The sequence below is a fragment of the Biomphalaria glabrata genome, chromosome 18 (genome assembly GCF_947242115.1).
Source record: "Biomphalaria glabrata chromosome 18, xgBioGlab47.1, whole genome shotgun sequence".
Taxonomy (NCBI): domain Eukaryota; kingdom Metazoa; phylum Mollusca; class Gastropoda; family Planorbidae; genus Biomphalaria; species Biomphalaria glabrata.
Window position 1 is genome coordinate 20,278,172 of NC_074728.1, and position 15,085 is coordinate 20,293,256.

A 15,085-nucleotide genomic window follows, 5' to 3' on the forward strand; every position below is an offset into this window, starting at 1 on the left:
ACCGTTGGCCAAAGAAACAGATGACCTTAGCATAATCTGCCCTACAGATCGCTACGTCTGAAAAGAAAACTACTATAAACAATTATGGCAAACCACAAAGACTACAAGGAGGAGAGATACGAATTAGTTGACGCCAGTCATAGAGATAGGGGGGGACTCGCAATGTTTACGATGAAAAATCAATTTGGTATTTTACAATGTGATAAGTTAAGTTGGTATTTCACAAAGTAATAAGTCAAGTTGGTATTTTACAAAGTGATAAATCAAGTTGGTATTTTACAAAGTAATAAGTCAAGTTGGTATTTTACAAAGTGATAAATCAAGTTAGCATTTCACAAAGTGATAAGTCAAGTTGGTATTTCACAAAGTGATAAGTCAAGTTGGTATTTTACAAAGTGATTAGCCTGAATCGAATGAATGATTAAAAAGTCAAACTGGTATTTGATTTATTTTATACAAGATATAACAGGTATAAATTAAGCGGCTTTTGGAAATTATTTTATAACTTGGTCTGTTAATACATGTCCATTTCTTTCTTTTCAGGCTTGGTTAATATACAATTTACAAGCTGCAAGACAAAATATAACCAGCTACAAAACGAAATATAACAAGTTGCAAGACAAAATGTAACCAGCTACAAAACGAAATATAACAAGTTGCAAGACAAAATGTAACCAGCTACAAAACGAAATATAACAAGTTGCAAGACAAAATGTAACCAGCTACAAAACGAAATATAACAAGTTGCAAGACAAAATGTAACAGGGTTGCAGACTATTCCAAGTGTCATCATTCAAATTTCAAACGAATCAAACATCAGACGTTCTCGTTATTATATCCTCGTCTTTGATCGATCATTGATAACTCACTTCTGGCCACAAAGTTGTCCGTGGTTTATAAAACAGACTCAGTCAATAACTCCTGAGTGTGGATATTGATATTCAGCGATGGGTTTCGTGCTTTCATGCCAATTAGGATTACACTCTTCTCTTCATCCGGGATTAGAGCTTGAAGATTATTTAAACACGCAATCTCTTGGATAAAACAAGCCCGAAGGTGAAGCCATGTTAGTTGGAGCCCTTCTTTGATAAAGAATGAAATTTTGAAAAGATAAATTTAGTATCAAAATGTGTGTTGACTGACAGGATTAGTTATCTGTATTTTTCCCAGATACTGTCAATGGGAATGTAAAAAAAAAAGTTAATACTGAAATTTGTTCAGCAAGAGCGTTAGTTGATTTTTGGTGCCAAGGGTTTATTGCCCATGCAGAGAATACAAAATGAACTTATTTGGCTTGCACGGCATGAGGCCGTTGTCTTTAGCGAGGATATCCGGCATGAGGCTGCTCAAGGTTAGGAGGAGAGACACGAGCCCCGTCAGCACCATCAGTTACCTGCACCACGCTACGGCCCTGTCCGCCACCGTGGTCAAAAACGTGACCGGAGCGATAGGCCAAGCCGGCGGGGAGATGGCCCACACGTCGTCGTCGTCCTCCTCGTCATCCTCTTTCGCCGGGGACGACAGGGCCTCGTTCATCGAGTCCCACGCCCAGTACTCCTTCATCGCCGTGGTGGCGCTCATGTCCCTGTTCCTGGTCATCACCATCTCCGCGACAGGGCTCCTGCTGGCGTTCTGCCGAAAGAAGAACGCCGTGTTCACGGCGCCCTCTAAGCCCGAGGCAGACTCCAACCTCGAGCTGGACGACATCGACGGCTCCGACGTGGACTTTTGCAGAGGGGACAAGGGCGAGTGCTACTACCACCTCAGCGACGATGACGACGACAGCACCGGAGAAGATGCCGAGATAGGAGACGATGACAGCGAGAAGGAAGCGGAGCGCGTCAAGAGACTTTCCAAGCGCTCGAGGACGTTTCCCCAACTGAAGCGAATTCTCGGAAGGCATCGAGGAAATAAAACAATCGGTGCTAAAGAGACCCGGATATCAACGGTGATTGAACCTCTGATGAGTAAAGATGATTCAGCCAATGTTCTTAATCGAACGATTGATTCTAATCTTGATAATTCAGGTCAAGAATCTCAGCGCGCCAAGGCGGTAGTCTGCCGAAACCCGAACCACCGGCACTACAACAGGCAGCACCATAACTGCCTTTATAACAGACCGCACTACCACCAAAAAAGCCAGCATCGTGTCTCCAGACATCAGAGCCACAGGTCCACCTGCTGCTCCAAGCTCCATAGATCTCACACCATTCATTACATCCCACAGACGGCGCCTAAGACAGAACCCCAGAGAGCGCAGGCAGCTTGCGGTGTGCAGATCAAGGTCCAGGACATGGAAGTCATCATGTCCGATGACCGAAGGGTGGAGCCTGCAGAAGTGGGAACTGTCCAGCTGCATTACATCCCAACCGTATCCTCCTCGGTTCGATATGACGCCAACAGCATTGACCACACGGACGACCTCTTCAATGAAACAGAAGAGTCGTTCAGTAACCTACAACTGCGACTGGACGTCGCGTTATGCTCTGATACGCACGCAACGCCAACTGCTGATGTCTATAACAACAACTGCAACAATGACTTTCTAACCGAAGAAAAACTTCGTACGTTTGTTGACACGTATTCCGCCCATCAAACAACTTCGATGGTCAATGGCGCACCCACCGGTTGTTCTAGACTTATGGGCGACTTCTTGACCTGCTCGACAGGCTCCGCTTCTTCTAACGACTGCATCTTTAGCCGCGATAAGCCACCTTCTGATATCATTAGCGACAGCACCGCACAGGAACAATTAGGTCACGTGCAACACCCTTCCAATGAAATACAACTTCCTCCAAACGGCTTCACCCCATTCCAGAATTTATTAAAACACACGAAAGCCTCAGAATTAGAATACGCAGCTCAGAGTTCTTCGTCAAAGCACATGAACAGTTCCGAAACGGATCATAAATACCCGAAATACGCCGTCTCAACAGCTTGTTTACACACGCCGGCAGAAACATCATCTAAAAAATGTATACACCATTCAGGAATAGACGATCACACCCTAAACAATTGGGACACGTCCCCAATAGGGAACATAGATCACTGTGATTTCCTAGCCAGTCAAAGGGGCAATGGCCAGCCCTTTCCATGGCCTCATTATAATTCTAATTCATCTATCGGAGAAAGATCAACTTCTGGCCATTCAGCCAACGCCCTGGATGGTCCAACAGTGAAAACTGAATTTCCCGTTAAGAATACGTTTCAATGTGATTTTCTAATTCTTTCGGGAAACGGGAATCGGAGCAACCCCGCGCAAAGAACGTTGGAAAATAACAATGAGGATGAACCGAATGACAAGTTGAATAAAATCAAGACGTGCAACGATCTCTTCACCGACGACGAGGAGGAGGATTTGACGTTGACATTGTTGAAGTAAGAAGCTGGTGTACACACCGACACTAGTCCTCTAAAATAAATTACATAAACATTACGCCTTACCGAAAAGGCTGCCCTCGTGTATCAACCTCAGACTCTTTCCTAAGGAGATCATGGCCCGAAACATGAATAAGTATTTCCTTTGTTATCAGTACCGACGAGGGTCAAATTACTGGAGGATGAACTTGTTATCTATTATTTGATTGTACATATACTCATGGAGTGATTCTATTTAGTCACCAAATAAAATAATATAATTCTAGCTTGATTTTTTTTTCTTGTGATGGTTGAATGTCAAATAATTAAAAATATACCCAATCCGAAGCTAATGCCTGACATTTCTTACTCGGCATATACGGCCATTCGTTGTTATAAAAATCTACAATTGTGTTAAGGGCAAAAAAAAAAACAACAACCCAAAAACATAAGCTCAGTTCACGTGCTAGGGACATAAGTACTGCCAAGTCCAATTAGTATTTTTCTTTTTCTTCCTCGTTCTCATTTTCATGTTGGAGCGTTCAGATGACTAGACCAATACATGAGATGAACTGCGCAGTGGTTTCCAAATCAGGGAGCTCTCCATATAGTTTTCTTTTTCTACTGAGGTGTTTTGGGGCCAGTGTCTTGTTCGGCCTTTTGGTAAAGAGAGCAGTTTTGGAGGACGTGGTCAGCATTCTCTGGTGACACTCCACATGGGCAGATTTCACTGGTTCCAATTTTGAGCTTCCGGTACATATGTCGTCTCATTCTGTTGTGTCCGGTCCTGAGTCGAAAGATTAGACGTTGGTCTTGTCGGGTTAACTTATTAAAAATAGGCGTCATCTTTCTCGGGAGCCTGTCCATTTCTCATTTATTTTATTCACTTTTAGTTTCTTCATTTCTTCTGAATAGAGTGCAATGTTTCATTGTGTTGTTTTTTGTTCTCCCACTTGGCGAGTTAGTATGAAGAGTACTAACAAATTGGCGTAACGATCAGATCTAATATAGAGGCATGTTTGTACTGAGACGTGAAGAGGGGGGGGGGCATGACGCCTGCCTTCCGAACCTGGAGTCCCGGGTTAGAGTCTCGGTGAAGTCTGGGGTTTTGAATTTCAGGTACATGACTTAAGTTGGAGAAAGTAAAAGGGGTTGGTCGTTGTGCTTGCAACATGATAAGCTGCTCGTTAAACATTAACTATAGAGACACATGACCTTAAAATCATCTGCCATATAGATCGCAAGGTCTGAAAGGGGAATTTTACTTTTTTTTTTTTTTTTGGTTCATATTGTTATAACTCTGCCATGCGCACCGCCATCTAAGCTAGTGCAGAAGGTGGGCACTGTTATAGACTAGACTGGGAAGGAGGTCAACCATAGACATAAATAAATATAGACTGGCCGATTAAAGAGTTTTATGAAACGAAAATGTGTGACTTGCAATTTTGTGTACTTTATTATACAGCATATATGAGCAGTATAAAAGTTAAGTATTCATATCTATTTCAGCCATAACCTATATAAGTATTACATATATTGTAAATAAGGAGGCAGTGTAGTTTTGTTTAATCTTTAAGAATGAAGATCATGCAATGTTTCATAATTCGGAAATCCGAATACAATAGATATACATGTTTTCAAGTTACATGAAGTTACTTCCTTCGGCCAGTCTATATTTATTTATGTCTATGATGTCAACATTAGGAAGAGAAGAGAACGAGTTCCTCCCAAGTTGAGAGCCGAGGTGAAAAGATTGTGCCTAAGATAGATGTTGTTTTGTGTACCTGTGATGTCGTGTAAATAAACGTATATGTCTCGTTGAGTTGCCTCACTTAAGTTATTACAATATACTGAGCCTCTCATGTTTTCAAGTTGTTTTCTTTCTAACTATCACCCACGTACCACACAGCAAAGCAATGAAGAAATTCTAACTCTATTAACTATCTCCATGCCATTATATAGATCCTGACATGTTCCTAACACCATTAATTCAAACCAGACGTTTTAGCAAAGCATGTGTTCAACATCTCTAATTAGCCCAGCCAGGTCAGTCCGTCAAGAACGAAATCACGAGCTCAACAAAGGTCAATACGGTCAAACAGAATACACACATGTATGTCCGTCATCAATACTGTTGCAGAGAGCGCGTCATAATCTACGGATGTATGCATAATCTCAAAATGTCTCATCTCTAGTAGGTGTTTTCTTTTTAATCTTATTTTGTTTCTGTTTATTTAAAAGGCTGAACATTTTCTTTTCTGTTCATTACAAAGCTTATATCAACTCACTTTGTCTGTCTGTCTGGTACAAAGTTTTTTCCACCCATTTCCCATTGTCGGATCAAGTAAAAACTTTACAAAATTATTTCTTGAACCTGACAAGACATGAATCAATTAAAAAATTAATAAATAGCTAGTTTCTGTGTTGCTGATGCTTAATTATTTTCATATCGAAATATTGGGAATAAATGCTACTTAATGAGAGTTGTGGATCTATATATGGATTTAATCCCCTAATTACGTTTCGACGCGTTTTACCTCCCACTTTCCATTCTAGGAACAAGTTGAAATTTTGCATAATTATTCATAGTCGATAACAATGCACGAATCCATCCAAAAATTAAACAATTAATTAATCATTTAGTACTAATTAATTAATGTTGTTTTGTATAGCAGAAAGGGAGCTAAACCCTATAATTTTCAAATAAATAGCAGTAGTTCGCGTTTCATTCCTTTAAAAAAAGGTTAGTTTTTAAAAAGTATTCTTTTTTTCTAGTGCTTGTTTTGTTTTCTGTTCATTTCATTTTCTGTTCAATTGATTTTCTGTTCATTTTGTTTGTATCTGTTCATTTTGTTTTTATCTGTTCATTTTAATTTCTGTGAGGGGAGTGACTATGTCGTGGTATGAAACCCCCGCTTCTACACTAACAACCCACACGGTTTGATAAGTCTACTCACATTCTAGGATCCGCTCAGGGTTCGACTTTATTAGACTGAATTCAACACCACTGCCCCCCCCCCCCGAGGGCTTTCCCTCTGCTTATTACTCTCTGTATAAAAACGAGGGAGACAGACGACGGATCCAATACGAGGCTGGCACAATCTCAGGGAACATTCGTTAAAAAAAAGTGAATTGTTGGTGGCTTTTTTTTTTAAGTGTAGAACAGGGGTTCTCAACCTGGGGGTCGATTGACGATTTGCCAGGGGTCGCCTAAGACCATCGAAAATTTGGATTGTTTTAGTCTATTCTTCTATTGCTGTGTGAGAGTGGGGTGGGGATGGGGTCGCGGCAGAGTGGGGGATTGTAAAAAGGGGTCGCCGAGCTTAAAAGGTTGAGAACCGCTGGTGTAGAAGGTGAAGCCGTTTCATTCAATACGTACAACACTAGCTCTAGTAATAGGAACAAACACTGGATTATTAACGAAACGTGTCATTTATCTTACAGTGACGTGTTTTTCAATTATCTATTTTAACATATTGTTGTAACCCTGCCTTGCACCAGTGCTTGAGATTGCGCACTAGCGCACTGTTGAACGTAAACAGGAAGAGACTAGAATGGAGAGAAGAACAGTGCATCAGGGATTGTGAAGAGTCTGAATGTTTGGGAAACTAAGAGGCCAACTTTTGTGCTGCCTGAAGGTTGTAGTAGGGACCTGGGAGCGAAGCGGGGAAGGCTGTCGTTGGTCCACATTCGGGTTAAGTAGCAAAGGACTGGTATACTTAGTAGTAAGACTTTGAGGAAGCTGAAGGATGTTATGTGTTAGTCCTAGTGAATGAACACAACTATTTATTTCTTGTTAAACTGTGTTGAGTTGCCTGCCTTTTCGTTGAGCGCCTAACCTAGAGTTGCAACAATATTACTATTGTCGTGTTGTTTGGTTTTGTTTGTTTGTTGTGTATGTCTGTGACGCGAGTTAATGTCAAATGTGTATGTGTGTGTGGCGGGGGATGAGGCGAGACCAATCCTCTTAGAAGGCATGAACACTGGCCTGCAGCGTCGCAGCTTGTGGGCAGTGGAGACCAATCGTTGTAGAGACCTGTGACGTGGCGACGAGCTATTGTTCTTCACTGCGCACAGGTTTAGACGTTGCAGGCCAGTGTTGAGGCCTTCTAGATCTATAACGAGTGAACTCTGTGGAGTTCTGTTAAGGGTAGAGAGCCGAAGATTGTGATGTACAAAATCATAATCAGTTCTATGTAAATATATGAGTAAATAATGTACTCTTACGTTGGAGATGTTGTGTCATTTGTATTTTCTACTGTTAACTTACGCTGAGAATTTTCAAAGTTGTAGGGTTTGTTTGTATTTTTCTCTCTTATTTTGTCTTTTATATTGTTAGACCCAGATCAAAGCTCAGAACAAATTATTTCTCAACAAAAAAAAAAGTCTCGAAAAAATTCTCGAATTCTTTGCCCTTGCCAAATCCTGATTTCAACCCCAAGAGAGTAGATTCCCTTGTTACAAAATTGTCCATTCTTTTTTGGCTGCTTGATAGTGTGTATTCCTAACTCTTTTGTGTGCGTGTGTGTGTGTTTATGTGTGTGTGTGTCAGTGTGAGGGGACGGAATACACAAAGTGCAGAATGATGCATTATCACAAGCCTGGAAATAGAGGGCTGGGCGAGAGACGGTGGCTACAAAATAAATAATAACGGTACAAACAACACAGCACCCCCCCCCCTCCACCCAAACCCTTTCCAAAATGACCCAAGGGTTGGGGAAAAATAAGATGGAGATGCGCCAGTTTTTTCTATTCCCTCATACAGTGTTTCCCAAACTGTGTCCAGCGGAACCCTGGTGTGACCTGAATAGGTATTCCGAGAACTACTGCAATATCTAATTAGTAGGCCACCACGTGTATTAATCTCTCTAAAAACTAAGGAAAGTGTTCCGCTTAATACTCAGAACGTGGGAAGTGTTCCATTACAGAAAAAGTTTGGGAACCACTGCCTTAATAGTTACCAGAAGTGGGAAGAGTTCCCCATATTGTTGAACAGTGTGACTGAGACAAGGGAGAGCATGCAGAAGTATTAGAGAAAAGGGAGGCAACGTTTTAGCCTGCACCCTATGTAGAAATTATGGAGACAAGCTTTCGGGAGGGCAGTGATACAGTGCAGGATTGTAAGTAGAAGCTACACAAGCTTTAGTTTAGCGCCCTCCAAAATATGACTTCAGTTTGATATGAATACTGATATTGGAAAGTTATACGTTTATTATTTCAGTATTTTATACTTCATAATAACTTTGAATGTCTAGGTAAATGCAAGTTGTATTTTACAATGACATACAATACCTAGACTTATAAAGGGAGCCATACCTCAAGGCCCTACAGGGCCTCGTTCACCAATCGTAAACAAACAACATTGAGCCACGTGCTTCCTTAACTGTTCTATACAACATGTGACAGTGTTTTTTTTTCCCCATTGTTTTATCAATGGTTATCACGCGATGGTTCGTTTTGGTGAATAAGAACCATTGTAAATGGACCTTATTCACCTATCGTAAACAAACAACATCGAGTCACGTGCTTCTCTATGCCTTCTAATAATAATAATAATAATATGTATTATCCATAAGGAAATTTGTCTTACAATTTGTGCATTACACAAAACATAACATACAAACTACGATCTAATTTTAATCAACAATGGATACCAAGTAACGGTTTTTTCGTTGTTTTATCAATATAATCACGTGACAGTTCGTTTTGGAGAATGAGGTCCATTCGAAAATGCAACGATGGGTTGTGTTAGGGTCAGGGTTATCTAAAGCTGGTCAACAATGATGAGGAAAAACAATACTCGAAAATGCAAGTGAATAGGTCAGAGATTTCAATCATGATTTTCAAAAAATTGATATTCTGTTGATGAAATAAAGCATAAGCACCTCAGCAGAAGTAAAACCATGGCTGGATTTGGGGGAGAACAGGCGTGGCTACTGCCCCCGGGGCCTTCCCAAGAGAAAGGATATGATGGATTTTTTTTTTCGCATTTCTACCGAAAATACTTTCATATCTTACGGCTGGCAACACTAGTAAAATACTGTTTGTTGACCGGACTTTTCTGGTAGGTGATTAAGGAATTATCGGCCTAACCGACAAAGCGGCTGATGCATCATGGGTAGCCCTGCCATGACCCACAAAACGGCTGCTGAATCATGGGTAGTCATGTTTTGACACACAAAACGACAGCCGGAATCATGGATAGCCATGTCCTGACTCAAAAAACGACTATTGAATCATGGGTAGCCATGTCCTGACCCACAAAACGACCGTTGCATCATGGATAGCCATGCTCTGACACACAAAACGGCTGCTGAATCATGGGAAGCCATGTCCTGACTCAAAAAACGACTGTGGAATCATTGGTAGACTATCACATTAATCTTCGGACACGAAGACAAGCCGTATTATTATTATTAGCCATGTCCTGACCCATACAAAAAAAATATTAACTTCCACCATGTGGGAAAATTATTTTTTTTTTTAATATTCCAGATCAGACTTACTTCAGCACTGAAGTAAAATTTCTCACTAGAGATTCTGGCGACGTGATAAACAAACATCCAATTTGGGGGCGTATTGAACACATAAAAGGACAGAAAGTGGGTCAGCATGACATGTTCGATTGTTCCAGTTCCAATGAATTGAATTTAAAAAAAAAAAATGTCTTCATGTAAAAGAAAGTAGTTACATCTTTTTAATGGTGAGGAGGGGCCGAAAGAGGGAAGGGGGAAAAAAATTGAAAAATGAAACCAAAAAAAATCCTGTAAGAAAACAAGGGAGATAATTATTTTCGTCCACGTTTCTTACCCTGGGACATTAGGGAAAAGAAGAGGGGGAAAAATTGGGAAAAAAAAGGGGGGGGGGAGGGGTTGAGGAAGACAATAACAAAAGAGGTTAATGCCTTTTTCTCTTCTTCTTCTTATTTTACTTTTATATAATATATTATATATCTACATTTACTATCAGACCAGGGTCGATAACTCACTGGCGAGATAGGAAAAAAAAACGCATTATCTTTCTTTGAGTACATACGGCTGTTGTGAAGAGAAAAAAAAAAAAGGAACTCCCACTATAATTGATTTACTTCGATAGAGGAGAAAAAAAAATGTCCACATTCTCTAGTAATGGGAATCAGGACAAGTGTGCGTGAAAGCACAAAATGTTTCATTCATAATTTCATTCATAACAAAACTTTTACGTCGTCCGATGTTTACGAAACAAACTTATCTGAGTAATCTTTGTTGTTTTTTGTTTCAGTTTTTTTTTTAAATCATTATCGGAGAGATTTTAATTCATATACTGTTCTTTTCTACTCACGCAATCATAAGACTAGTTTGTTACATATTTTTACAAAGCTTATATCAACTCACTCTGTCTGTCTGGTAAAAAGTGTGTACACGTTAATTCTCCCACACCCATTATCGGATCAAGTTGAAACTTCGCATAATTAATCGATTGCATAGACAAGACATAGATGAATAATAAAAAATGAAACCAAACAGACAATGTATAACTAGTAATGAATTATGTGTTTAATAGCAACAAGGGAAACTGATACTTCGGTGTTCACATATGTGGCTACATTTGTTGGGTTTAGTCCCATTAAATAATTGTTAATATTTATTCCTCACACATTCTCCCATTAAGTTGATGCTTTAAACAAATATTCATTGGTAATTAATTATTTTGTTTAATATAGGGAAATAGCTTGTACATTATTGGTAGATATAGTTTTGAGGATGGAGTTCTTCCCCATTAGATAAACTTTGTTAGTTTGTTGTTTTTTTTAAAAAGGATTTTTTTTTTTATATTGCTTATTAGAAATCATCACTCGTATAGGAAGATATTTTACAATCAAACAGCACAAAAACAAATGGAAAAGGACAAGCCGAGCTACAAACTAGTCAACTATAAATAAAAGTCTTTAATTTTGGCTTTCTTGTGATTCCCATATGTGTTTTCTGTTATTGTGATTTCACATTTTAGATGAAGAAAACTAGAAGATACAGTTTAAAATCTATTAATAGTAAGGGAAAGAAAGGTAGACAACTCCCACGAGTTGAAGAACTTGAACTGTCACAGCTGTCTGTCCTGGGTCAGTACTCTTGTTATTACTATTATTATTATTGTCCTACAATTTTTTAAATCTCTTGTTTAAACAGTTGGTAATTAAGACAATGAATAAGAATCGAGACCATGGCCTACACCTTGCAAACTTGCAACCCATACAGGCTTACGAGACACTTCAGCTTCGAATAGGCAGGGACATGACACATAATGCAAGGAATAACCCACAAACAACATCACAGTGGATAGAGACTACACATAGAGTATCACAGTAGATAAAGAGACTACACATAGAGTATCACAGTAGATAAAGAGACTACACATAGAGTATCACAGTAGATAAAGAGACTACAAATACAGTATCACAGTAGATAAAGAGACTACACATACAGTATCACAGTAGATAAAGAGACTACACATAGAGTATCACAGTAGATAAAGAGACTACACATACAGTATCACAGTAGATAAAGAGACTACACATACAGTATCACAGTAGATAAAGAGACTACACATACAGTATCACAGTAGATAAAGAGACTACACATACAGTATCACAGTAGATAAAGAGACTACACATACAGTATCACAGTAGAGACTACACATACAGTATCACAGTAGATAAAGAGACTACACATACAGTATCACAGTAGAGACTACACATAGAGTATCACAGTAGAAACTACACATACAGTATCACAGTAGATCTACACATATATGAAATTACTAACAACACAAGGACTCTACACATATAGTGACATTACACATACAGTGTCAGGTCACAAACAATGACACTTCATAACAATGACGCTACACATACAGTCAGGGAACAGCCAGTGAGATATTTCCACTTGACCAGAGAGGCAGAGAAGAGTGGGAGAAACGTTTACTTATAAGAGATCAATTTCAAAGCATAATTTATTTTACACAAAACTCAAAAAAATCAGTGCAATCAGCCCAAGGCAAAACACCCTGAAAAACCCCATCAGAGTGGTAATTATTGATTTAACTGGCAGATATTGATCCGTTAATGAGGTCAACTAGCCAGGTTAATTATTTATCCATTAAAGCCAAGGTAGCATTTTCAGGTGAGGTCACCCAAAAATTCTCTCCCTTGCAATTTCTTTCTGGGTAGAGGAGTACAAAAACAGTTTCTCTATTTCTTCACAACAAAGTACAAATTAAAGTACAAATTATGATGTTCAAAAATGCTATTATGGACCAAGAGAGTCTAAAATAACACATAACAAGAATATAATGTTGTGAAAGAAAACAATAAGACTGTACAGTATAACAGTAGGATTGGTGGTGTTTATGTGTGTGTATAGCTTCATTGTTATGGGGTGACTCTGTATGTTTTTGTGAAGTGACTTTGTATGTTTAAGAGTCATTGTTTGTGATCTGACACTGTATGTGTAATGTACAAATTTGTACAAATTTGTCCTACTCTAATGTCACTATATGTGTACTAAATTATCCTAGAGGTTCTCTAAAGATTTAAAAAACATTCATACACAGTTACAGAGTGGTCAAATAGTGTTAATTTTTATACACAATAAATAAACAGACAAACTTCTTACATGTTGTAATATAAATTTGTATATTAGATTAGATTTCTAAAGAGAGTTGAAATTTCTAGCAAACATTTAATATTAGAACAAAAACTACATGGAGAGCTGCCAGATCTGAAAACTAGTGCAGTATAACAGTAGGATTGTTTGTGTTTATGTGTAAAGTGCAAAGTTCATCGCAGATATAGGACTACTCTTTTGAACCACCCAACATAAAATGAGACTGAAGAAGAAAAAGAATACTTAAAATTTATGATCAAACATATTTTATACATAATATTCAAAACCAAAATTTGGCTTTTCAAATCTCGAAATTAGCTTTGTTATGTTTGACACTGAGTCATAGTCCACAATAAATTTTGATTTCTTTTTAGAACTATTTATATCGACATGTATCAGTCTACAGTGTCAATACAGTTCTGTGTGTGTGAGTGCATGCATGAATGACAAGCTGTGGGATGTCGTGTCACAATAGTGAACAAAACTTCACCTACCTTAATGACTGCTGCTAATAATTCCGCACCTCGACTCGACAGGCTGCAACCAGTCAAATTAACTGAGTTGATGTTCTTTGTGTTTTTTAATCCCTTGCAGAGGACTACAAATAAAAAAAACAAGAATTTTAACAAACAAGATTCTCAAAGCATTAAAAAATTGCTATTATTATTTCAATCAGAGTATTGCCTGTATACCTGTGCATTTATTTTTTTAAATGCACTAACAAGCTTTATATAAAGAAGAATCTCTCATATGTTTTACAATATAATATAATAATAAGGCTTGTCTTTTGAGTACCAAGATTAAAGAGGAGATGAGTATTTAATGTGTTTAGGCAGCTGTGACCTACATAGTTTGCTACACCCAATGCAGACAGAACCATTGTCAGACAATGGTAGATTTATAACATAGATATCTTCTAATTCATTATAAAATGTTTCTTACTGTTCTCTTTAATTTGTTGTCTTTAGTTAGTCCATTGTGATACGATAATGACAATATTTGTCATCTAAGGTTTGAGTGTTTTGGTTTGTTTTTTTTTGTGCCTCCTAATGTAGCTAATGAGACCTATATAAGACCCGAAAAGATATACACTTCTTCTGTTTATAAAGAAAAATACAAGATGGACCGCACTGTCATGTAACATAAAAAACTAACACTATTAACCGTTTGATTGTCAAAAGAGCTGAGCCGAAGGCTCTTCGAGCTCTAGGCATGTAAGCCTGCTTGAAAAACCGTTCTGTCTGGAAGATATCCAAGTCAATGCCTATGTAAAGCATTGTTTTTTCCGATGTATCTGGCACTCCGGGCGCATGGACTAGAATGCATGGCCAAAGGCTGAGTACACCGGGAAACTCCGCCATTTTTCTATGTTGTACCAAGCTAACTGTGCAGGACTCGCCAATAGTGTAATGGTCCCTTGAGGAACGGAACATGGATTCAACTTGCACACACAATGAGAAAGCTCTCGCATTCCCTTGGACACTCTCACAGAAGTTTTGTTTTGCTATTCATTTAGCCTAATCACTTCCTCAAATGATCGTTTCCACCCGAGTGCCACGTTTAGGCAGAATAGCATACCTGGGACACCATTAACTAGAAACCAAAATAGTTTTGTTAGCAATCAGGTGAAGATTTCTAACAATTTATTGCATAACAAAACTATTTTTTAAAACATAAAGTGACCCCTTTCCCAAATTTAGAATCAATATGGACAATAATATAACCACAAAAAAAAATTTATAATGAGACTTGTAAAAAAAAATAAGAATTCAAGGATAGAAGTCTAGTAATTATGTCTGCATCATTGAAACGATTTGTCTTTTTAGTTACAGACTCATATGGAAAAATGGTAAACTTCATAAAGCATATAGAAGGTAAAGAAGCTTCAAACAGCTCATTAATTTTGTATGCTCTCAGCACTGGACATATGAAGTAAGGGAAAATAATAAGCCTGAGACAGCCTGACTTCCACCTCAAGCATACTTCATGTTTACTTCCAATTGTGTTGTGAAATAATATTTAAATGTGTTGACTACAATGAGTCCGAAAGGATTAAGCATAATGAAAAATGATAATGATCAGCAATA

General features: G+C 38.4%; 1 protein-coding gene across 2 annotated transcripts in view; it reads right to left on the reverse strand.

Annotated features, from left to right (window-relative positions):
- Window positions 1–15,085, reverse strand: part of LOC106052236 (centrosomal protein of 78 kDa-like) — a 150,231-nt gene that overhangs the window by 129,349 nt on the left and 5,797 nt on the right. For both annotated transcript variants that reach the window (XM_056016710.1, XM_056016709.1), the window contains exon 6: window positions 13,493–13,596. In XM_056016710.1, coding sequence (XP_055872685.1) covers window positions 13,493–13,596 — 104 coding nt within the window. The remainder of the gene's footprint in view (window positions 1–13,492; window positions 13,597–15,085) is intronic.